General features: G+C 39.6%; 1 protein-coding gene across 1 annotated transcript in view; it reads left to right on the plus strand.

Moving 5' to 3' along the window:
• The window catches only part of LOC132513154 (elongator complex protein 1-like), a 40,606-nt gene extending 30,918 nt beyond the window's left edge, over positions 1–9,688 (plus strand). The window contains 9 exon segments of the mRNA XM_060137341.1: positions 3,512–3,694; positions 5,925–6,031; positions 6,384–6,487; positions 7,690–7,743; positions 7,836–7,941; positions 8,539–8,554; positions 8,752–8,851; positions 9,221–9,294; positions 9,616–9,688. Of these exon segments, the coding sequence (XP_059993324.1) occupies positions 3,512–3,694; positions 5,925–6,031; positions 6,384–6,487; positions 7,690–7,743; positions 7,836–7,941; positions 8,539–8,554; positions 8,752–8,851; positions 9,221–9,294; positions 9,616–9,688 (817 nt within the window).
• The last annotated feature ends 13,661 nt before the right edge of the window (positions 9,689–23,349 follow it).

Genomic DNA, 23,349 nt, shown 5'->3' on the forward strand with positions numbered 1-23,349 from the left:
TGGCATGTTTCTCCTTGGATTTATCCTTTATGGGAATCTCTGTGCTTCCTGGACTTGATTTACTATTTCCTTTCCCATATTAGGGAAATTTTCAACTGTAATCTCTTCAAGTATTTTCTCAGTCCCTTTCTTTCTCTCTTCTTCTTCTGGGACCCCTATAATTCGAATGTTGGTGTGTTTAATGTTGTCCCAGAGGTCTCTGAGACTGTCCTCAATTCTTTTCATTCTTTTTTCTTTATTCTGTTCTGCAGTCTTATTTCCACCATTTTGTCTTCCATGTCACTTATCTGTTCTTCTGCCTCATTTATTCTGCTATTGATCCCTTATAGAGAATTTTTAATTTCATTTATTGTGTTTTCATCATTGCTTGTTTGCTCTTTAGTTCTTCTAGTTCCTTGTCAAACGTTTCTTCTGTTTTCTCCTTTCTATTTCCAAGATTTTTGATCATCTTTACTATCATTACTCTGAATTCTTTTTCAGGTAGACTTCCTATTTCCTCTTCATTTGTTTGGTCTGATGAGTTTTTATCTTGCTCCTTCATCTGCTGTGTGGTTCTTTGTCTTCTCATTTTGTTTAAATTACTGTGTTTGGGGTCTCCTTTTCACAGGCTACCGGTTCGTAGTTCCCATTGTCCGTGGTGTCTGCCCCCAGTGGTTAAGGTTGGTTCAGTGGGTTGTGTAGGCATCCTGGTGGAGGGGACTAGTACCTGTGTTCTGGTGGATGAGGCTGGATCTTGTCTTTCTGGTGGGCAGTTCTGCCTCTGGTGGTGTTTTTTGGGGGGTCTGTGATCTGATTATGACTTTAGGCAGCCTCTCTGCTTTTGGGTGGTATTTTGTTCCTGTCTTGCTAGTTGTTTGTCATGGGGTGTCCAGCACTGTAGGTTGCTGGTCATTGAGTGGAGCTGGGTCTTGGCCTTGAGATGGAGATCTCTGGGAAATTTTCACCGTTTGATATTACGTGGATCTGGGAGGTCTCTGGTGGACCAATGTCCTGAACTCAGATTTCCCACATCAGAGCCACAGGCCTGCCACCTGGCCGGAGCACCTAGACCCTGTCATCCACACGGCTAAGAAGAAAAGGGAGAAGAAAAGAAAGAAAGGGGGGGGGGGAGGGAGGGAGAGAGAGAGAGAGAGAAGCAAAGACAGAAACAAAGAAAGAAAGAAAAGAAAGAAAGAAAGAAAAAATATAATAAAGTTGTTAAGATAAAAACAAAAAATAATTATTAAAAATTAATTTTAAAAAAGGAAAGAAAGAAAGAAGAGCACAACCAAAGCATAAAACAAATCCACCAATGGTAACAAGTGCTAAAAAATATACTAAAAAAAATGGACAGACAGAACCCTAGGACAGATGGTAAAAGCAAAGCTATACAGACAAAATCACACACAGAAGCATACACATGCACACTCACAAAATGAGAATAAGGCAAAAAATATATCTATATCCTTGCTCCGAAAGTCCACCACCGCAATTTGGGATGATTCATTGTCTATTCAGGTATTCCACAGATGCAGGGTACATCGATTTGAGTGTGGAGATTTAATCTGCTACTCCTGAGGCTGCTGGGAGAGGTTTCCCTTTCTCTTCTTTATTTGCACAGCCCCTGGGGTTCAGCTTTGGATTTGGCCCCACCTCTGCATGTAGGTCACCTGAGGTCATCTGTTCCCGCTCAGACCAGATGGGGTTAAAGGAGTAGCTTATTAGGGGGCTATGGCTCACTCAAGCTGGGGAGTGGGGGCTGGTGGACAGGGAGGGAGGGCGGGGTGCGGAATGCAGTCCAAGCCTGTGGCGGCAGAGGCCGTCATGACATTGCACCAGCCTGAGACATGCTGTGTGTTCTCCCGGGAAGTTGTCCCTGGATCACGGGACCCTGACAGTGGTGGGCTACGCAGGCTCCTGGGAGGGGAGGTGTGGATAGTGACCTGTGCTTGCACACAGGCTTCTTGGTGGCTGCAGGAGCAGCCTTAGCATTTCATGCGCATCTCTGGGTTCCTCGCTGATAGCTGTGGCTTGTGCCCATCTCTGGAGCTCCTTTAGGTGGCGCTCATAATCCCCTCTCCTCGTGCACCGTGAAATAAAGAGGAAAGAAAAAGTCTCTTGCCTCTTCGGCAGCTCCAGACCTTGTCCCCGGACACACTCCCGCCTAGCTGTGGTGCACTAGCCCCCTTCAGGCTGTGTTCATGCAGCCAACCCCAGTCCTCTCCCTGAGATCCGACCTCCGAAGCTGGAGCCTCAGCTCCCAGCCCCCACCTACCCTGGTGGGTGAGCAGACAAGCCTCGCAAGCTGGTGAGTGCTGGCCGGCACCCATCCTCCGTGAGGGAATCTCTCCACTTTGCCTTCCGCACCCCTGTTGCTGCGCTGTCCTCCGTGGCTCTGAAGCTTCCCCCCTCCAAGCCCATGTTCTTAATTACTGCACTACTTTGTCTCCTGGGAACATTTATTTCTAAATTAATGGGAATAATGAGCCAATAACTGAATATAACAAATAATATGTTTCTTAAATGTCATTATATGCAATATATTTAATAAATGAATATATTTCCTACCTGTGTATGATTTGGGAGCTGTCTGTATAATGCTTAGTAATTTTTCAAAGAGCATGTACATGGATTATTTCACTTCACAGACTTGAAAGTTTAGAGGACAGATTTAAGGCAAACTAGAAAGCGTGAGGCAACTGAGAATATAGTTTCATGTTTTAAAAGATTGTGAGAAGGATAGCTCTAAGTCATTTAGAGAAGATTTCATGAAGGGCATAAATAAATTACCTTGAACTTTGAAAAAGAGAGAGGTTTAGGATTGCCAGAGAAGGATTGAGAATGTTGGGTGTGGTGGGCAGAAGAGTGTCAGTGAGAACCCGAGGCAGGAGTGCTCCTGTGTGGGGCTGAATGCAGTGGAGAGACTGAGTCCAGGGAGAGCTGGTTGAATAGGAAGATCAGACTAGTGCCTCAGCTTCTTCAGTGCCCGCTGAGGATCTGCTGCTTGAGCTGAAAGGCAGGAAGTAGCCATTGTGAGTTGCCGCGTGAAGTAGCCCTCCTCCAGTGTCTGAATGCTACAGGAGGAAGGCATTAGCAGCAAAGAAATCATCTCCCAAACTAATTACTCATTTTGATATGAGATGCTTAGGAAAGGATCCATTCAACTGAGGCCTAAATATCTGCTGGAGCCTGGTTTGAATGCTGGTAAGTGGTAACAATGAAACACTCCTGGGGTTTATTAGTGTAGGACCTGGGGCAGTCAGTTTTTCTTCTGTAGTCAGTTTCTTGAAATGTTCTCTTCAAATCTAAAGATCTCAGAGTATAAGGTACTTAATTTTAAATACTAGAAAAACATATTCTTAAGCAAGGCAAACATTATTTTTGGATTTTCTAGTATTGGGCATTACCTCAGGTTTTGTCCCTCCAAATAAGGAGTTGACTGTATATAAAGTGGTTCATTCTTCATTCAGGAAAATCTCGGTGATGTTGAAGTCTTAGTCATGTTTTGAAAATTCTTCAATATTTAAAACAGAATTCAGTTTGAGAAGAGTGAAGATGAAGAAGTAAACCAACTGAAGCTCAGCCTTCTCACCTGGGTTCAGGAAGACGTTTTCCTGGCTGTGAGCCACAGTCAGTCCACCCCAAGCTCTGTCATTCACCATCCGACTGTGGCCCCTTCTGAGATGGATAACAAGCAGGGACAGCTCAATATTAGGCATTCCAACAATTCCCTGTATTCCATGTGTTAATATATGGATAGAGTTAGGCTTCTGTCTTTTATGAGCCTAGGACTTTATTTATTTATTTTTTACTTCCACTGAGCAGAGTTGAGGGGCAGTGGCTTCCTTTTTAGACATACTTAGCAAGAGGGTTAAGTCTAGTTTTTAGTCATGTCAAAATATAGATTAAAATGCATCAAGAATTGGTGAAAAATAGCACAAATACCAATAGATAAGGCAAAACATTTTTAAGGTGTGTTAAGAATTTTAATTCAGCTTATACTTACATTCCAGCAGAGTAATTATTAGCCTATGAGAATTAGCCACTCTAATTACCCTTGTTAGTTATTAAAATCAATTATGAGATCTATATATATGCACTTCATTTTGATTTAGTGACTTCAAAATACTTCTTCCGGCCTCCTATACATTTTGTTTGGCACTTGATTGCATTTATTACTAGAAAGCCTCTTCTATTTTTCTTTGCTAAAATTTCATAGCTCCCTGGCCCTGAGTTTCATTTTGATTCCTGACTGCATCTTTGTCACGTAACAGGTTTCATTAATGGATGCTGTTTTCTGTATTGCAAGCCCTGTTGTGCAGCAGATAGCATTGTCTGGACAGCTCCGAGAAATCCTCAGGTTTCTAGTGTCAAAACTCGGCACCTTAGGCATACATTGATAGTAATCCCCAGATTCACATGTAATTAAAGGTCTACTGGTTAGCTTGAAGTTTTGAAAACCGTTGTTGCAAAATTAGGAACCTGTCTTTATTGTATACATAAAGCATATTCCAAATGCAGTCATTAACTTCTAATCTTTGAATGATAATGCTTCATGTTTTTAAAAAGTATTTATTTATTTTTGATTTATTTTGGCTGCGCCAGGTCTTAGTTGCGGCACACAGGATCTTTTCTAGTTGTGGCATGCGGTATCTAGTTCCCCAACCAGGGATTGAACCCGGGCTCCCTGCATTGGGAGTGTGGAGTCTTAACCACTGGACCACGAGGGAAATCCCAATAATGCTTCATATTTTTAAGAAGGTTTTGTGAATATGTCTGGATGCAGAATATGTGCTAGCTGCATGCAGACTTAACAGGGCTTCCTTTGGAAAACAGAGCAATTTACATTAGAAATGCCTAAATTATGCATGTTTCTACTACTCCAAATTTGAAGTTTTTTTATCATTATCTTGTAAAAGGTAGATGCCGTCATCTCATTTGCTGTAAAGGAAGTGAGAAGTCATTTAAAATATATTTCTGCTGCTTTGACTTTTGTTTCTCAAAGAAGACTGTTTTGTTCATGCAAAATGTTAATGTCTTTGATGAATATGTAGTCCCCCAATCAGCTTATAGCTTACATTTACTATAGCTTGTGCTTTGTAAAAGGTACTCTTTTAAGTGCATTCCCTATATTAACTCACTTATTTCTCACAATACCTCTCTGAAGTATGTACTGTTTGGCGCCCTCATTGTACAGCTGAGGCAGCTGAGGCACAGAGCAGTTTAAGTAACTTGCCTGAGATAACGCAGGTGGAGCCAGAATCCAACTCTAGCCATTGCACCTCCAGAGTCTATTCCCTTAACTTGTCAGATAATTTATCCTCCCCAAATTTGTGGCATTTTGGGTTTTTTTGTAGATTTGTTAAGAACTCTTTGAATAAATGTTAGCATTGGCACCATTTGCTTTTATCGTACCTCTTCCACTTCCTTTAAGACATGTCTACTCTTGGTTCGTTGACTCAGGAAAAACTAAAATGGCAATAACAGATTCCCCTCTTCCCATTAAGGGAGACCCACAGATTTCTATGAATGAATATAATAGCAATAGAGGTATTAAGTGTGCTCACTTTCCTACAGATTCACTGCTTTATTTAATGCAGTAAATTGAAATAAGTTGCAATAAGTTATATAAAGTTTCTGCCAAAATAGGAGTGATGACCTCACAATGTAGACACCTAGTTTATTGACATTGTGGAAAATAATGTCATGTGACAGGTAATTGCTTTACTTGGGCTTGCACTTGCAATAGTTTATCTATTAGTGTGTATATACATATGGGTGTGCATTTATTATATTTATGTTATATTGAAATAGGCAGTGCAGCACCAAAGGAAAATTATATCTTTTTCTGTTTTGCAAAATCAATGAAATGTCAGTACTTTTGAGAAAAATGGTCTGTTCAAGCCTTCCTCATTTCCCTTTTTTTTTTTTTTTACTCTTGTCAGTTCATCTGTGACAGTGGATGGGGTCATAATCCGTCTGTGCTGCAACTCCAAGACCAAGTCAGTAGCACTGCAGGTGGCTGGTGGTCAGATAATTAAGTACCTTTGGGGTGAGTATCAAAATGTTAGGAAAGCATGTTTATGGCTTACGTAGATATTTAATTCTTGAGCACATATACTTGTATCTTATCAGTGCTGCGGTGGTTATTAGGTCTTTTAACTACCCTGAAAAACTATCCCTAATCTATAGAGTGGAATTAGCAGGTGTGTTCTCCCTGTATTTTCTCTTGTAATGAACTGGAGTACTTTAATGAGTTTCTGAAACACATTTGGAAAATGATTTAAATTGCATGTTAAGCATTTTAGCAAGTATTAGTGTAACAGTTTTTTGTTTTTTTTTTTTTTTTGTTTTTTACAAAGAGAAGATCAGCTCTTGGTAAACCTCATCTGCCAATCCTGCAGAATCACCCTCTCTGGCTGTTGAACCATGGAAGAACCCTGGTGAATTTCTTGTTCGATTTCCTTATCTGTGCGCACAGACCGAATTGGCCATGATTGGAGGAGAGGTAAGTAAACACAAGGCAGAAAAACTTACCACTTAGAGCAGTGACCCAGAAAGTGATAGCATTAAGTAGAAAGAGTGTGTGCTTTGGAGGTGGACCTGAGTGTCCACTAAATCTCAAGGCAACAATGAGAAGTTACTCACTGTCAATAATGAGAAGTTTCCTGAGTCTCAGCCTCTCAATCTCTGAAATGGGATTAAGAGATTGCCTGGCATGTAGTAGTTAGTTGATTCCTTTCCTTGGAAGTATAAATTCAAAAATAGAAAAATGCAACTGGCAGACATTTATCTCCAGTTGTACACAACATTCAAAGTTAGTTTTATAAGTAACTTTTGGGGACAACAGAAATGTAATCTTGAAACTAGTATTCAGTAGGTTATCATTCATCAAATATTAGAATGCCTATAATTGTGGCAGGTGGTAGGACACAGTGGTTACAAAACCAAACAGCTGACTAATTCCTGCCCTTCTGGAATTTTTAATCTATCAATACGGGTATGGCTGTCCCTTCTGATAGGAGAATGAAGTAAATGAGCAGGGTGTAATGGTAGAGAATAGAGAAGTGTTTGAGGCTAGTTAGAGGATGGTAGCTGTGAGGATGGGGAGACCAACTTTTGGTGGTCTGGGAAAGCCTCTAGGAGGTGGTGGTGTATGTGCTGAGTGTGAAGAAAAAGAAAGCTCTATCTCTGAGAAAGGGAGAGTGTTCCAGGGAGGAGGAACTGTACCTACTGTGAGCTTAGAAAGAGCTCAGCTTATTCCAGGAACCTAATGGAAGCCATGGCTAGACCTTAGTGATAGGCCATGGGAAGGAGTGTGGCTTTGCTCATTTAACATAGATTGGGAAACTGATGATTTTAATCAGGGAGTAGTGTGATGTGCTTCATGGTTTGAAAGGTTATTCTGGCTGCCCAGTAGAGAGTAGGTTGAAAGGGACGAGAGTTGAAGTGGCTGTGAGTGGAGGCAGTGAGGGCCGAAAGGTGATATGTTTGAGACATGCGTAGGAGATAGAAATGGCAGGGCTTGCTGATGCACTGGATGCGCCATAGTCCACTTTGCACTAGACCAACCACATCTTAGGCATCTTAAGTCCCCATTGCAAGGACCTAGATGTGAAATCATAGGGCAATGGAGCCATGTAATAGAAGAGTTTGGTTTAACTAGTTTGGTTAGAATTGTTTGTAATTTCATATTTTATTTCTTTGAAGGAATGTGTCCTTGGCCTGACTGACAGATGTCGCTTTTTCATCAGTGACACTGAGGTATCAAGGCTTGTTCTGACACTGGATCTTTCTCAGTCTTGGCTCCAGGTAATATAGCTAACTCTCCCCTTTGCCTCCCCGACCTTTTGTAGGTTGCTTCAAATATCACATCATTTGCAGTATATGGTGAGTTTTTATTGTTAACGACTCATTCCCATACTTAACACTGTTTTTGCCTGAGAGATGCTTCATTGAAAAGTAAGTTTTCAGTGTATGAAATAGAAAATAGTCCCTGCTGTAATATCATTTGTCCTTTGAAGTCTTGATGACTTAAGATTGTTGCATACAATTTGTTGCTGTTTATCATGCAGTCCTAGACTGGAGAAAACTTTTCAAGTTCATTTACTTAGCCCCTAATCTCAACATAATATCTCAGTTGAATCACGCCACACCAGTTAGCACAGAGAAGGAGGTCCTTCCTTAAGCAGCACATCCTAAGGTAAACAAAAATTTTCAGGAAATTTTTTAATATAACTAATATTTTACTTTGAATTACCATGTAGGCACCAAACTGGCAATATGCTCAATCTTCTTTGTAATCTTTCTTTTCTCACTGTGGCAACCCTCTATTGTATATCTGAAGGACTCCATCTCATGGTTTGTAGGAAATCGGCCGCACTTTTTTCTGTGTTCCATGCCCACCCCACCCAGTGTGTATGCGTGTGCATGCACACAATTTTCTTATGAAAATAAAAATAGCCCACTTACTTGCTTTGCTTCTATTGATAACTTGGAAACAGGGAATCTTTCACTGATACGATCATAGCTTTATCCGTACAAGAAGACAGAGAGAAGCTACCCAATCCTCCCTGTGTTTTCCATATCAGTTGAGAAGTTGTGTATGGGCATGTGCATGAGGGCTCTGTGAGACAGCACAAGATTCTGGGATAAGGTTGTTTATCAGAGGGGCTAATGGTCTTGAGGCTGAGTGAGAGAGCAGTGTGGCTTAGTTGTTAATTGCTTCCTTCTACTTTGGATAATGTGCAGTTTCAGCTGCAGTTAATGGAGAGTGGCTTGTCCTGTGTCTAATGGGGAATCTCTGCGGAAGGTGGAGAGGGGTTCATGCATTGTCACTGTTGTGCCCCAGGACACAAAGCTTATATTACAGGTAAGCTGATTTTTCAGGCTATATTTCTGATAGTCATTTGGCAGTAAATACCAAACAGAATTCTTGTGGATTATATTTTAGGCTCTCTTACCATTTGTATTAATTTATTATAAGCATTTCCTTGCTAAGTTCTCTGTTAGCTTTATACAAAGGAATGTTAATACAGGCTCTGCCCAGTAAGGCTAAGAGGGAAACTTCTCTTAAAAGTCAAAATAAATTTTGAACACAACTAAATTTTGCCAAAAGTATGCTCATTTGACAGTGTTGTATTAGTTCTCTAAGAAGAGTTAGGTAAAGTTGTATATCCTGGGTATTTAATTTTTTTCTATTTAATTAAAAATGTTATTGATTTGATTTATTTATTTTAAGATGCCAAGGGGAAACTTAGAAGTTATTCATCATCGAGCCCTGATTTTAGCTCAAATTCAGAAGTGGTTGGGCAAGTAAGTACCGTGTATATGATTAGTTAGCTTATTGTTATGACTTATGTGTGAAGACAGCAAGTATTCCATTAAGATTTTTAAAACTTAAAAGTCTTTAAATCTTTTATTACATATGTCTTCAATCAGATTCTCAGAGGTTCACTTTTTGTCACACTTTGCTTCTTATATCGTATGGTGTAATAGACATTCCTAGCAGAAGGAATCATGAGGCTCATTGTATGAAACAGGGCTTCCTAGCCTAAGGGGAACCATATGGGCTTTAGATGGCCTGTGAACCCAGGGAAATTTTACACCATCCTGTGTCTCTGTGTATTTGTCCAGGCAGAAGACACAAGGCTTTCAGCAGACTTATAAAAAGGCCTGTGACTCAAAAATGCCTGAGCCACTGTTGTGAAGGAAATGATCCATTGTTTGAATCTCTGAATTTGGGGGAAACTTTATACTGGAAAGATGTTTACTAATATTTTGTTAAAAAAGAAACTAGACATCTACACATGGAACAACTCCTACAGAACACCTACTGAACGCTGGCAGACGACCTCAGACCTCCCAAAAGGCAAGAAACCCCCCACGTACCTGGGTAGGGCAAAAGAAAAAAGAATAAACAGAGACAAAAGGATAGGGATGGGACCTGCACCAGCGGTAGGGAGCTGTGAAGGAGGAAAGGTTTCCACACACTAGGAAGCCCCTTCGCGGGCAGAGACTGTGGGTGGCGGAGGGGGGAAGCTTCAGAGCCGTGGAGGATAGCACAGCAAGAGGGGTGGGGGAGGCAAAGCGGAGAGATTCCCGCACAGAGGATCGGTGCCCACAGGCACTCACCAGCCTGAGAGGCTTGTCAGCTCCCCCGCCGGGGCGAGCGGGGCTGGGAGCTGAGGCTCGGGCTTCGGTCGGAGCGCAGGGAGAGGACTGGGGTTGGTGGCGTGAACACAGCCTGCAGGGGGTTAGTGCACCACGGCTGTTTGGGAGGGCGTCCGGGAAAAAGTCTGGACCTGCCAAAGAGGCAAGAGACTGTTTCTTCCCTCTTTGTTTCCTGGTGCGCGAGGAGAGGGGATTAAGAACGCTGCTTAAAGGAGCTCCAGAGATGGGTGCGAGCTGAAGCCAAAAGCGTGGACACCAGAGACAGGCATGAGACGCTAAGGCTGCTGCTGCCGCAACTAAGAAGCCTGTGTGCGAGCACAGGTCACTATCCACACCCCTCTTCCGGGGAGCCTGTGCAGCCGGCCACTGCCAGGGTCCCAGGATCCAGGGACAACTCCCCCGGGAAACTCACAGAGTGCCTCAGGCTGGTGCAATGTCACGTCAGCCTCTGCCGCCGCAGGCTCACCCTGCATCTGTACCCCTCCCTCCCCCAGGCCTGAGTGAGCCAGAGCCCCCGAATCAGCAGCTCCTTTAACCCCATCCTGTCTGAGTGAAGAACAGATGCCCTCCGGTGACCAACAAGCAGAGGCGGGGCCAAATCCAAAGCTGAGCCTCTGTGAGCTGTGAGAACAAAGAAGAGAAAGGGAAATCTCCCCCAGCAGCCTCACAAGTAGCGGATTAAAGCTCCACAATCAACTTGATGTACCCTGCATCTGTGGAATACATGAATAGAAAATGAATCATCCCAAATTGAGGAGGTGGACGTTGAGAGCAAGATTTATGATTTTTTCCCCTTTTCCTCTTTTTTGTGAGTGTGTATGTGTATGCTTCTGTGTGAGATTTTGTCTGCATAGCTTTGCTTCCACCATTTGTCCGAGGGTTCTATCCATCCGTTTTTTTTTTTTTGAATTTTTTTCTTAATAATTACTTTTTATTTTAGTTTACTTTATCTTCGTTCTTTCTTTCCTTCCTTCCCTCCTAGAATCATCCCACATTGACGAGGTGGACTTTGAGAGCAAGATTTATGATTTTTTCCCTTTTCCTCTTTTTGTGAGTGTGTATTTGTATGCTTCTGTGTGAGATTTTGTCTGTATAGCTTTGCTTCCACCATTTGTCCTAGGGTTCTATCCGTCCATTTTTTTTTCTCTTAGTCATTATTTTTTTATTTTAATAACTTTATTATATTTTATCTTTCTTTATTTTATTTTACTTTATCTTCTTTCTTTCTTTTTTCCCTTCCTTCCTCCCTCCCTCCCTCTCTCCTTTCTTTCTTTCTTCTTCTACTAATGCTTTCTTTCTACATTTTCTGCCTTTTATTACAAGCTGTGTGGATGAAAGGATCTTGGTGCTGAAACCAGGAGTCAGTGCTGTGCCTCTGAGGTGGGAGAGCCAACTTCAGGACACTGGTCCACAAGAGACCTCCCAGCTCCACATAATATCAAATGGCAAAAATCTCCTAGAGATCTACATCTAAACACCAGCACCCAGCTTCACTCAATGACCAGCAAGCTACAGTGCTGGACATCCTATGCCAAACAACTAGCAAGACAGGAACACAACCCCACCCATTACCAGAGAGGCTGCCTAAAATCATCATAATTCCACAGACACCCTAAAACACACCACCAGACGTGGAACTGCCCACCAGAAAGACAAGATCCAGCCTCATCCGCCAGCACACAGTCACTAATCCTCTCCATCAGGAAGCCTACACAGCCCACTGAACCAACCTTACCCACTGGAGACAGACACCAAAAGCAAAGGGAACTACGAACCTGCAGCCTGCAAAAAGGAGACCCCAAACACAGTAAGATAAGAAAAATGAGAAGGCAGAAAAACACACAGCAGATGAAGGAGCAAGATAAAAGCCCATCAGACCTAACAAATGAAGAGGAAATAGGCAGTCTACCTGAAAAAGAATTCAGAATAATCATAGTAAAGATGACACAAAACCTTGGAATAGAATAGACAAAATGCAAGAAACATTTAACAAGGACGTAGAAGAACTAAAGATGAAGCAAACAACGATGAACAACACAATAATTGAAATTAAAGGTACTCTAGATGGGATCAATAGCAGAATAACTGAGACAGAAGAATGGATAAGTGACCTGGAATATAAAATAGTGGAAATAACTACTGCACAGCAGAAAAAAAAAAAGAATGAAAAGAATGGAGGACAGTCTCAGAGACCTCTAAGACAACATTAAACGCACCAACATTCGAATTATAGGGGTTCAAGAAGAAGAAGAGGAAAAGAAAGGTACTGAGAAAATATTTGAAGAGATTATAGTTGAAAACTTCCCTAATATGGGAAAGGAAATAGTTAATCAAGTCCAGGAAGCACAGAGAGTCCCATACAGGATAAATCCAAGGAGAAATACGCCAAGACACATACTAATCAAACTGTCAAAAATTAAATACAAATAAAACATATTAAAAGCAGCAAGGGAAAAACAATGAATAACACACAAGGAAATCCCCGTAAAGTTAACAGCTGATCTTTCAGCAGAAACTCTGCAAGCCAGAAGGGACTGGCAGGACATATTTAACGCGATGAAGGAGAAAAACCTGCAACCAAGAATACTCTAGCCAGCAAGGATCTCATTCAGATTTGATAGAGAAATTAAAATCTTTACAGACAAGCAAATGCTGAGAGAGTTCAGCACCACAAAATCAGCTCTGCAACAACTACTAAAGGAACTACTCTAGGCAAGAAACACAAGACAAGGAAAATACCTACAATAACGAACCCAAAACAATTAAGACAATAGGAATAGGAACATACATATCGATAATTACCTTAAATGTAAACGGACTAAATGCTCCCACCAAAAGACACAGATTGGCTGGATGGATACAAAAACAAGACCATGTATTTGCTGTCTACAAGAGACCCACTTCAGACCTAGAGACACATGCAGACTGAAATTAAGGGGATGGAAAAAGATATTTCATGCAAATGCAAACCAAAAGTAGTAGCAAATCTCATATCAGACAAAATAGACTTAAAAATAGAGACTATTAGAAGAGACAAAGAAGGACACTACATAATGATCAAGGGATCGATCCAAGAAGAAGATATAACAATTGTAAATATTTATGCACCAAACATAGGAGCACCTCCATACATAAGGCAGATACAAACAGCCATAAAAGTGGAAATCGACAGTAACACATTCATAGTAGGGGACTTTAACACCCCATTTTCACCCATGGACAGATCATCCAAAATGAAAATAAATAAGGAAACACAAACTTTAAATGATACATTAAACAAGATGGACTTAATTGATATTTATAGGACATTCCATCCAAAAACAACAGATACACATTTTTCTCAAGTGCTCATGGAACATTCTCCAGGATAGATCATATCTTGGGTCACAAATCAACCCTTGGTAAATCTAAGAAAATTGAAATTATATCAAGTATCTCTTCCGACAACAACACTATGAGACTAGATATCAATTACAGGAAAAGATCTGTAAAAAAAAATACATGCACATGGAGGCTAAACAATACACTACTTAGTAACGAAGTGATCACTGAAGAAATCAAAGAGGAAATCAAAAAATACATAGAAACACATGACAATGGAGACATGACGACCCAAAATCTATGTGATGCAGCCAAAGCAGTTCTAAGAGGGAAGTTTATAGCAATACAATCCTACCTTAAGAAACAGGAAACATCTCGAATAAACAGCCTAACATTGCACCTAAAGCAATTAGAGAAAGAAGAACAAGAAAACCCCAAGTTAGCAGAAGGAAAGAAATCATAAAAATCAGATCAGAAATAAATGAAAAAGAAATGAAGCAAACGATAGCAAAGATCAATAAAACTAAAAGCTGGTTCTCTGAGAAGATAAACAAACTTGATAAACCATTAGCCAGACTCAACAAGAGAAAAAGGGAGAAGACTCAAATCAATAGAATTAGAAATGAAAAAGGAGAAGTAACAACGGACACTGCAGAAATACAAAGAATCATGAGATATTACGACAAGCAACTCTATGCCAATGAAATGGAAAACCTGGAAGAAATGGACAAATTCCTAGAAATGCACAACCTGCCAAGACTGAATCAGGAAGAAATAGAAAATATGAACAGACCAATCAAAAGCACTGAAATTGAAATTGTGATTAAAAATCTTCCAACAAACAAAAGCCCAGGACCAGATGTCTTCACAGGTGAATTCTATAAGACATTTAGAGAAGAGCTAACACCTATCCTTCTCAAACTCTTCCAATTATACCAGAGGGAGGAACACTCCCAAACTCATTCTACGAGGCCAACGTAACCCTGATACCAAAACCAGACAAGGATGTCACAAAGAAAGAAAGCTACAGAACAATATCACTGATGAACATAGATGCAAAAATTCTCAACAAAATACTAGCAAACAGAATCCAACAACACATTAAATGGATCATACACCATGATCAAGTGGGGTTTATTCCAGGAATGCAAGGATTCTTCAGTATATGCAAATCAATCAACATGATACACCATATTAACAAATTGAAGGAGGAAAACCATATGATCATCTCAATAGATGCAGAGAAAGCTTTCGACAAAATTCAACACCCATTCTTGATAAAAACCCTGCAGAAAGTAGGCATAGAGGGAACTTTCCTCAACATAATAAAGGCCATATATGACAAACCCACAGCCAACATCATCCTCAATGGGGAAAAACTGAAACCATTTCCACTAAGACCAGGAACAAGACAAGGTTGCCCACTCTCACCACTCTTATTCAACATAGTTTTGGAAGTTTTAGCCACAGCAATCAGAGAAGAAAAGGAAATAAAAGAAATCCAAATCGGAAAGGAGAAGTAAAACTGTCACTGTTTGCAGGTGACATGATACTATACATAGAGAATCCTAAAGATGCTACCAGAAAACTACTAGAGCTAATCAATGAATTTGGTAAAGTGGCAGGATACAAAATTAATGCACAGAAATCTCTGGCATTCCTATATACTAATGATGAAAAATCTGAAAGTGAAATCAAGAAAACACTCCCATTTACCATTGCAACAAAAAGAATAAACTATCTAGGAATAAACCTACCTAAGGAGACAAAAGACCTGTATGCAGAAAATTATAAGACACTGATGAAAGAAATTAAAGATGATATAAATAGATGGAGAGATATACCATGTTCTTGGATTGGAAGAATCAACATTGTGAAAATGACTCTACTACCCAAAGCAATCTATAGATTCAATGCAATCCCTATCAAACTACCACTGGCATTTTTCACAGAACCAGAACAAAAAATTTCGCAATTTGTATGGAAACACAAAAGACCCCGAATAGCCAAAGCAATCTTGAGAACGAAAGAAGGAACTGGAGGAATCAGGCTCCCTGACTTCAGACTATACTACAAAGCTACAGTCATCAAGACGGTATGGTACTGGCACAAAAACAGAAAGATAGATCAATGGAACAGGATAGAAAGCCCAGAGATAAACCCACGCACATATGGACACCTTATCTTTGATAAAGGTGGCAGTAATGTACCATGGAGAAAGGACAGCCTCTTCAATAAGTGGTGCTGGGAAAACTGGACAGGTACATGTAAAAGTATGAGAATAGATCACTCCCTAACACCATACACAAAAATAAGCTCAAAATGGATTAAAGACCTAAATGTAAGGCCAGAAACTATCAAACTCTTAGAGGAAAACATAGGCAGAACACTCTATGACATAAATCAAAGCAAGATCCTTTCTGACCCACCTCCTAGAGTAATGGGAATAAAAACAAAAATAAACAAATGGGACCTAATGAAACTTCAAAGCTTTTGCACAGCAAAGGAAACCATAAACAAGACCAAAAGACAAGCCTCAGAATGGGAGAAAATATTTGCAAATGAAGCAACCGACAAAGGATTAATCTCCAAAATTTACAAGCAGCTCATGCAGCTCAATAACAAGAAAACAAACAACCCAATCCAAAAATGGGCAGAAGACCTAAATAGACATTTCTCCAAAGAAGATATACAGACTGCCAACAAACACATGAAAGAATGCTCAACATCACTAATCATTAGAGAAATGCAAATCAAAACTACAATGAGATATCATCTCACACCAGTCAGAATGGCCATCATCAAAAAATCTAGAAACAATAAATGCTGGAGAGGGTGTGGAGAAAAGGGAACCCTCTTACACTGTTGGTGGGAATGTAAATTGATACAGCCACTGTGGAGAACAGTATGGAGGTTCCTTAAAAAGCTACAAATAGAACTACCATATGACCCAGCAATCCCACTACTGGGCATATACCCTGAGAAAACCAAAATTCAAAAATACTCATGTCCCAAAATGTTCATTGCAGCTCTATTTACAATAGCCCGGAGATGGAAACAACCTAAGTGCCCATCATCGGACGAATGGATAAAGAAGATGTGGCACATATATATGTGGCACATATATCCTCAGCCATAAAAAGAAAAGAAATTGAGCTATTTGTAATGAGGTGGATAGAGTCTGTCATACAGAGTGAAGTAAGTCATAAAGAGAAAGACAAATACCGTATGCTAACACATATATATGGAATTTAAGAAAGAAAAATGTCATGAAGAACCTAGGGGTAAGACAGGAATAAAGACACAGACCTACTAGAGAACAGACTTGAGGATATGGGGAGGGGGAATGGTGAGCTGTGACAGGGCGAGAGAGAGGCATGGACATATATACACTACCAGACGTAAGGTAGATAGCTAGTGGGAAGCAGCTGCATAGCACAGGTAAATCAGCTCAGTGCTTTGTGACTGCCTGGAGTGGTGGGATAGGGAGGGTGGGAGGGAGGGAGATGCAAGAGGGAAGAGATATGGGAACATAAAAAAAAATGTAGCTCTAAGTTCCATAATGATTTTCTTGTGTGCGTGTGTGGGGATATAGCCCGCAGCCAGCCATGATGACTAAATCACACCTTTTAGGAAGGTAAATGAATCTGGTACCTGATTTTTTTCATTCTTTGATTTCAGAGTAGAAATCCAGTAGTAGTTGGGCTATAGTCTTAATTTTAACTGGTATATATTATTATTAAAATGTGCTGAGTGCAGGGCGCTTAGTTTTTATGTTTTTTTTAAACATCTTTATTGGAGTATAATTGCTTTACAATGGTGTGTTAGTTTCTGCTTTACAACAAAGTGAATCAGTTATACATATGTCCCCATATCTCTTCCCTCTTGCATCTCCCTCCATCCCACCATCACTATCCACACCACCCTACGTGGTCACAAAGCACCGAGCTGATATCCCTGTGCTATGCGGCTGCTTCCCACTAACTGTTTTACGTTTGGTAGTGTATATATGTCTATGCCACTCTCTCTCTTTATCCCAGCTTACCCTTCACCCTCCTCGTATCCTCAAGTCCATTCTCTAGTACGGCTGTGTCTTTATTCCCATCTTGCTCTTAGGTTCTTCATGACCTTTTTTTTTTTTTTTTAGATTCCATATATATGTGTTAGCATACCATATTTGTTTTTCTCTTTCTGACCTACTTCACTCTGTATAACAGACTCTAGGTCAATCCACCTCACTACAAATAATTCAATTTCGTTTATTTTTATGGTTGAGTAATATTCCATTGTATACATGTGTATATATATATATATATATGTATATCTTCTTTATCCATTCATCTGTTGATGGACGCATAGGTTGTTTCCATGTCCTGGCTATTGTAAATAGAGCTCCAATGAACATTTTGGTACATGACTCTTTTTGAATTATGGTTTGCACAAGGGAAATGACCAGTAGAGGGATTGCTGGGTCATATGTTAGTTCTATTTGTAGATTTTTAAGGAACCTCCATACTGTTCTCTATAGTGGCTGTATCAGTTTACATTCCCACCAAAACTGCAAGAGTGTACCCTTTTCTCCACACCCTCTCCAGCATTTATTGTTTGTAGATATTTTAATATCTTTATTGGAGTATAATTGCTTTACAATGGTGTGTTAGTTTCTGCTTTATAACAAAGGGAATGAGTTATACACATACATATGTTCCCATATCTCTTCCCTCTTGCATCTCCGTCCCTCCCACCCTCACTATCCCACCCCCTCCAGGTGGTCACAAAGCACTGAGCTGATCTCCCTGTGCTTTGTGGCTGCTTCCCACTAGCTATCTACCTTATGTTTGATAGTGTATATATGTCCACGCTTTGTCACAGTTTACCTTTCCCCCTCCCCATATCCTCAAGTCCGTTCTCTAGTAGGTCTGTGTCTTTATTCCTGTCTTACCCCTATGTTCTTCATGACATTATTTTTTCTTAAATTCCATATATATGTGTGAGCATACGGTATTTTTCTTTCTCTTTCTGACTTACTTCACTTTGTATGACAGACTCTAGGTCTATCCACCTAGCTCAATTTCATTTCTTTTTATGGCTGAGTAATATTCCACTGTATATATGTGCCACATCTTCTTTATCCATTCATCCGATGATGGACACATAGGTATATGCCCTGAGTAGTGGGATTGCTGGGTCATATGGCAATTCTATTTGTTGTTTTTTAAGGAACCTACATTCTGTTCTCCATAGTGGCTGTACCAATTCACATTCCCACCAGCAGTGCAAGAGTGTTCCCTTTTCTCCAAACCCTCACCAGCATTTACTGTTTCTAGGTTTTTTGATGATGGCCATTCTGACTGGTGTGAGGTGATATCTCATTGTAGTTTTGATTTGCATTTCTCTAATGATTAATGATGTTGAGCATTCTTTCATGTGTTTGTTGGCAGTCTGTATATCTTCTTTGGAGAAATGTCTATTTAGGTCTTCTGCCCATTTTTGGATTGGGTTGTTTGTTTTTTTGTTATTGAGCTGAATGAGCTGCTTATAAATTTTGGAGATTAATCCTTGGTCAGTTGCTTCATTTGCAAGTATTTTCTCCCATTCTGAGGGTTGTCTTTTGGTCTTGTTTATGGTTTCCTTTGCTGTACAAAAGCTTTGAAGTTTCATTAGGTCCCATTTGTTTATTTTCCTTTTTATTTCCATTTCTCTAGGTGATGGGTCAAAAAGGATTTGCTGTGATTTATGTCATAGAGTGTTCTGCCTATGTTTTCCTCTAACAGTTTGGTAGTTTCTGGCCTTATATTTAGGTCTTTAATCCGTTTTGAGGTTTTTTTTTTGTATGGTGTTAGGGAATGATCTAATCTCACACTTTTACATGTACATTTCCAGTTTTCCCAGCAACAATTATTGAAGAGGCTGTTCTTTCTGCATTGTACATTCCTGCTTCCTTTTTCAAAGATAAGGTGACCATATGTGCGTGGGTTTATTTCTGGGCTTTCTATCCTGTTCCATTGATCTATCTTTCTGTTTTTGTGCCAGTACCATACTGTCTTGATTACTGTAGCTTTGTAGTATAGTCTGAAGTCAGGGAGCCTGATTCCTCCAGCTCTGTTTTTCATTCTCAACATTGCTTTGACTGTTCGGGGTCTTTTGTGTTTCCATACAAATTGTGAAATTGTTCGTTCTAGTTCTGTAAAAAATGCCAGTGGTAGTTTGATAGGGATTGCATTGAATCTATAGATTGCTTTGGGTAGCACAATCATTTTCACAATGTTGATTCTTCCAATCCAAGAACATGGTATATCTCTCCATCTATTTGTATCATCTTTAATTTCTTTCATCAGTGTCTTATAATTTTCTGCATACAGGTCTTTTGTCTCCTTAGGTAGGTTTATTCCTAGATAATTTGTTCTTTTTTTTGCAATGGTAAATGTGAGTGTTTTCTTGATTTCACTTTCAGATTTTTTGTCATTTCTGTATAGGAATGCCAGAGATTTCTGTGCATTAGTTTTTTAACCTACTACTTTACCAAGTTCATTGATTAGATCTAGTAGTTTTCTGGTAGCAACTTTAGGATTCTCTCTGTACAGTATTATGTCATCTGCAAACAGTTACAGCATTACTTCTTTTTTTCTGATTTGGATTCCTTTTATTTCCTTTTCTTCTCTGATTGCTGTGGCTAAAACTTCCAAAACTGTGTTGAATAAGAGTGGTGAGAGTGGGCAACCTTGTCTTGTTCCTGATTTTATTGGACATGCTTTCAGTTTTTCACCATTGAGGACGATGTTGGCTGTGGGTTTGTCATATATGACCTTTATTATGTTGAGGAATGTTCCCTCTTTGCCTACTTTCTGCAGGGTTTTTATCATAAATGCGTGTTGAATTTTGTCAAAAGATTTCTCTGCATCTGTTGAGATGACCATATGGTTTTTCTCCTTCAAATTGTTAATATGGTGTATCATGTTGATAGATTTGCGTATATTGAAGAATCCTTGCATTCCTGGAATAAACCCCACTTGATCATGGTGTATGATCCTTTTAATGTGCTGTTGCATTCTGTTTGCTAGTATTTTGTTGAGGATTTTTGCATCTGTGTTCATCAGTAATATTGGCCTGTTGTTTTGTTTTTTGTGGCATCCTTGTCTGGTTTTGGTATGAAGGTCATGGTGGCCTCAAAGAATGAGTTTGGGAGTGTTCCTCCCTCTGCTCTATTTGGAAGAGTTTGAGAAGGATAGGTGTTAGCTCTTCTCTAAATGCTTGATAGAATTCGCCTGTGAAGACATCTGGTCCTGGGCTTTTTGGTTGTCGGAAGATTTTTAATCACAGTTTCAATTTCAGTGCTTGTGATTGGTCTGTTCATATTTTCTATTTCTTCCTGATTCAGTCTTGGCAGGTTGTGCATTTCTAGGAATTTGTCCATTTCTTCCAGGTTTTCCATTTCATTGGCATAGAGTTGCTTGTAATCTCTCATGATCTTTTGTATTTCTGAGTGTCAGTTGTTACTTCTCCTTTTTCATTTCTAATTCTATTGATTTGAGTCTTCTCCCTATTTTTCCTGATGAGTCTGGCTAATGGTTTATCAGGTTTGTTTATCTTCTTAAAGAACCAAGCTCTAGTTTTATTGATCTTTGCTGTTGTTTCCTTCACTTCTTTTTCATTTATTTCTGATCTGATTTTTATGATTTCTTTCCTTCTGCTAACTTTGGGGGTTTTTTGTTCTTCTTTCTGTAATTGCTTGAGGTGCAAGGTTAGGTTGTTTCTTTGAGATGTTTGTTGTTTCTTAAGGTAGGATTGTATTGCTATAAACTTCCCTCTTAGAACTGCTTTTGCTGGGTCCCATAGGTTTTGGGTCGTCGTGTCTCCATTGTCATTTGTTTCTAGGTATTTTTTGATTTCCTCTTTGATTTCTTCAGTGATCACTTCATTATTAAGTAGTGTATTGTTTAGCCTCCATGTGTTTGTATTTTTTACAGATCTTTTCCTGTAATTGATATCTAGTCTCATAGCGTTGTGTTCGGAAAAGATACTTGATACAATTTCAGTTTTCTTAAATTTACCGAGGTTTGATTTGTGACTCAAGATATGATCTATCCTGGAGAATGTTCCATGAGCACTTGAGAAAAATTTGTAATCTGTTGTTTTTTGATGGAATGTCCTATACATATTAAGTCCATCTTGTTTAATGTATCATTTAAAGCTTGTGTTTTCTTATTTATTCTTATTTTGGATGATCTGTCCATTGGTGAAAGTGGGGTGTTAAAGTCCCCTACTACGTATGTGTTACTGTCAATTTCCCCTTTTATGGCTATTAGTATCTGCCGTATGTATTGAGGTGCTCCTATGTTGGGTGCATAAATATTTACAATTGTTATATCTTCTTCTTGGATCGACCCCTTGATCATTATGTAGAGTCCTTCTTTGTCTCTTCTAATAGTCTTTATTTTAAAGTCTATTTTGTCTGATATGAGAATTGCTATTCCAGCTTTCTTTTGGTTTCCATTTGCATGAAATATCTTTTTGCATCCCCTTACTTTCAGTCTGTATGTGTCTCTAGGACTGAAGTGGGTGTCTTGTAGACAGCATATATATAGGCCTTGTTTTTCTATCCATTCAGCCAATGTGTGTCTTTTGTTGGTAGCATTTAGTCCATTTATATTTACGGTAATTATCAATATGTATGTTCCTATTCCCATTTTCTTAATTATTTTGGGCTCGTTATTGTAGGTCTTTTCCTTGTCTTGTGTTTCTTGCCTAGAGAAGTTCCTTTAGCATTTGTTGTAAAGCTGGTTTGGTGGTGTTGCACTGTCTCAGCTTTTGCTTGTCTGTAAAGGTTTTAATTTCTCCATCAAATCTGAATGAGATCCTTGCTGGGTAGAGTAATCTTGGTTGCAGGTTTTTCTCCTTCATCACGTTAAATATGTCCTGCCACTCCCTTCTGGCTTGCAGATTTTCTGCTAAAAGATCAGCTGTTAACCTTATGGGGATTCCCTTGTGTATTATTTGTTGTGTTTCCCTTGCTGCTTTTAATATGTTTTCTTTGTATTTAATTTTTGACAGTTTGATTAATATGTGTCTTGAATGTTTCTCCTTGCATTTTTCCTTTATGGGACTCTCTGTGCTTCCTGGACTTGATTAACTATTTCCTTTAAGTTTTCAACTATAATCTCTTCAAATATTTTCTCAGTCCCTTTCTTTTTGTCTTCTACTTCTGGGACCCCTGTAATTCTAATGGTGGTGCTTTTAATGTTGTCCCAGAGGTCTCTCAGACTGTCCTCATTTCTTTTCATTCTTTTTTCTTTATTCTGCTCTGCAGTAGTTATTTCAACTATTTTATCTTCCGGATCACTTATCTGTTCTTCTCCCTCTGTTATTCTGCTATTGATCCCATCTAGAGTATTTTTCATTTCATTTATTGTGTTGTTCATCATTGCTTGTTTCATCTTTAGTTCTTCTAGGTCCTTGTTAAAAGTTTCTTGCATTTTGTCTATTTTATTTCCAAGATTTTGGATAATCTTGACTATCATTATTCTGAATTCTTTTTCAGTTAGACTGCCTATTTCCTCTTCATTTGTTAGGTCTGCTGGGTTTTTATCTTGCTCCTTCATCTGCTGTGTGTTTTTCTGTCTTCTCATTTTGCTTATCTTACTGTGTTAGGGGTCTCCTTTTTGCAGGATGCAGGTTCCTTGTTCCCGTTGTTTTTGGTGTCTGTCCCCAGTGGCTAACGTTCATTTAGTGAGTTGTGTAGGCTTCCTGGTGGAGGGTACTGTGCCTGTGTTCTGTTGGGTGAGGCTGGGTCTTGTCTTTCTGGTGGGCAGGTCCACATCTGGTGGTGTGTTTTGGTGTGTCTGTGGACTTTTTATGATTTTAGGCAGCCTCTCTGCT

The sequence above is a fragment of the Lagenorhynchus albirostris genome, chromosome X (assembly GCF_949774975.1).
Source record: "Lagenorhynchus albirostris chromosome X, mLagAlb1.1, whole genome shotgun sequence".
Classification (NCBI taxonomy): domain Eukaryota; kingdom Metazoa; phylum Chordata; class Mammalia; order Artiodactyla; family Delphinidae; genus Lagenorhynchus; species Lagenorhynchus albirostris.